This window comes from Austrofundulus limnaeus, unplaced genomic scaffold, assembly GCF_001266775.1.
Source record: "Austrofundulus limnaeus strain Quisiro unplaced genomic scaffold, Austrofundulus_limnaeus-1.0 Scaffold8, whole genome shotgun sequence".
NCBI lineage: Eukaryota > Metazoa > Chordata > Actinopteri > Cyprinodontiformes > Rivulidae > Austrofundulus > Austrofundulus limnaeus.
Window position 1 is genome coordinate 3,376,217 of NW_013952410.1, and position 2,334 is coordinate 3,378,550.

The following is a 2,334-nucleotide window of genomic DNA, read 5'->3' on the forward strand; positions in this document are numbered from 1 at the left end:
CATTAGCACCTCTAGTAATATATTTACTGAGAAAAATGTTGACGTGTTCAATACTTAATTTACCTGCTCTATGTTCATGGCTTTTTTTTCAAGGATTTCCGAGTCCACAGACTGATGAGTCAAAAATACTGAACCTCACAGATCCCTCAGTTCACTTTGGACAAAAATATGTAATAAACAAATTAATTTACAGACTTGACAGAGGTTATGGCAAACTTTTATTTACTTTTTATTTTTTTCTGTAATCACACTTCAAAGCAAATAGGCTTTTGATTAAAAAATAATTTAGACTATAACTTTTTTTCTGCAGCAGAAAGATACTCGATGGATTCATCTGCTTGTGTTGTTTAACAAAGATGGTTTAAAGTTTGGTTTAAATGGGTTTAAATCAGTTTACTGCTGAGATAATGGCATTTTCAACTTTCTGACACTGATTTTACAAATCTACCAGAAAAAAATTATTTTTAAGTCAAATTAATATAAAAGAAAATGTAGACTTTAACATAAGAACATGGTGACATATCAGCAAGTTAATATAACAAAAAAAACAGAATTACTTGTTAAAATACTACCTTTAACCCTCACAAAGCTAGATTTTTACACCAGAAAGGGAAAAAAAGTTTTCCAGATTGTCAAGGACTTCAAGGAGGGAGGTTCAGTTGCAGCAAAGAAGGATCCAGCCAGGAAGTTACAGAGAGACATGTGTCGGGCTCATTTCCTCCTCGCAATCATGTAGCCATCAGGACAGAGGTCAACAGTAGCAGCAGGTGTGGCTGGCTGGCTGCATATCCATTAACGCAAAGAGTTTTCAACAACAGCCTTGGTGAAAAGAATGGCAGCCAAGGAGCTACTTTCAGCCTGAGAAAATCATCAAGGACAAACTGAAATTCTGCAGGAAGTACAAGGACTGGGCAACAAAAGAGTGGTGTGAAGTTATTGTTTCTGCTTCTCCTTCCAATTGTTTGGAACATCTGGAAAGTCATTTTTTTTTCCTGAAGATGAAAAGGTGAGCACTATTAGTTTTCTGTTCTTCTGCCAAGAGGGAAGCATTCTGTCACAGTCAGATTTTGAGATTTTGTGCGCTGGGACCAAGAGCCTCTCCCTCAAAGAACTTGTGCTCATGTCTCCAAAGAAGCCACCATATGATCAACTTCAAGCTCTCCAAGGAAAAGAAGGGCTCACKAGCTATCAGGATCATGGCCCAGACATCAAGCCCACCATGCTTCTGATAAACACGACTTTACCAGCGTTAAACCTGCAGGCCATTATTCAGCATCTATGTGAAACTTTAGCTCCATAAACAGTAGAGTTCAAGGGTGCACAACTAAAAATTTTTCTTCTTTCAGGTTTACCTAGAAAATAACCATAAAACATCTATTTGTTTCTTCTGACCCTAAATTTGCCAATTTGTTATCAGCTCTTATTCCAGCGAAAGCAGGTTTCCTGATATTGTGGTCAATCATGGTGCTGCCTGAGCAGGCTGGATTTCTACAACAGGAAATCCCTCGTAATTTAGCTTGCGTGGCCCTTATTAAACGATAAGCGCAACAACAACAAAAAAGCAGCTAAATGAATAATTTGACCATAAAAACAGTTAATGTCAACATGTTTGCTGGGAGTATTGTGACCTGAGTCGTAGTAAAATGTTTTGATGGAGGACGCTTTTTTGTGTGTGTTTTGTTTTCCCAGGAAAGGGTGGAGATGGATTCAATCCATGACAAGTGTTTACAAACTGGCACCGATTTGCCAAATTAGGTCCAATAATCTGATAAGTGGTGGAAAAAAATGAAGTTTCCTTGCATWAACACAAGCTCACCGATATAAAATGACCAGGGAGAGGAATGACAATTAGGCATTATACTTTCAGGTATTTGAGCTAATTTTTTTTCATTGTTACTGTCAACATGTAAGATGAGTTTTAGTAGTTTGTTTAATTTTTTTAGTTTAGTTTCATTGCTAAAAAAAAGACACTTTGCACATTGCAAAATGCATTTCTTGCACACWGACCAACATGATTAACTTTTGACTTTTATTACATCAAGCCAAGACTTTACCAACCCAAACATCAGTTTGTAATCTGGATGGTTTTTGCAGGTACCCCACATGGGACAGCCATGGCTCATGTTTGGTCCTATAATCAGATATTACTGAGGTAAGATACTGTGTTTTTCTTCATTAAAAGTCAATTACACAGCAAATTTTGTCCATATAAAGTGTTACAGATTATTTCACTTAATTTAAGTCTGAATCTTCTCAAATTAAGTGAAATGATCTGCCAATGGAATAAAGGGCTCGACACACGGGCTACAGCGATTAAAGGCTGTCATCGCAGCC

General features: G+C 37.1%; 1 protein-coding gene across 1 annotated transcript in view; it reads left to right on the top strand.

Annotated features, from left to right (window-relative positions):
* The first annotated feature begins 765 nt into the window (after window positions 1-765).
* Window positions 766-2,334, top strand: part of LOC106511598 (claudin-7) — a 5,188-nt gene continuing 3,619 nt past the window's right edge. The window contains exons 1-3 of the mRNA XM_014000357.1: window positions 766-1,006; window positions 1,690-1,867; window positions 2,095-2,152. Coding sequence (XP_013855811.1) covers window positions 2,115-2,152 — 38 coding nt within the window. The 5' untranslated portion in view covers window positions 766-1,006; window positions 1,690-1,867; window positions 2,095-2,114. The remainder of the gene's footprint in view (window positions 1,007-1,689; window positions 1,868-2,094; window positions 2,153-2,334) is intronic.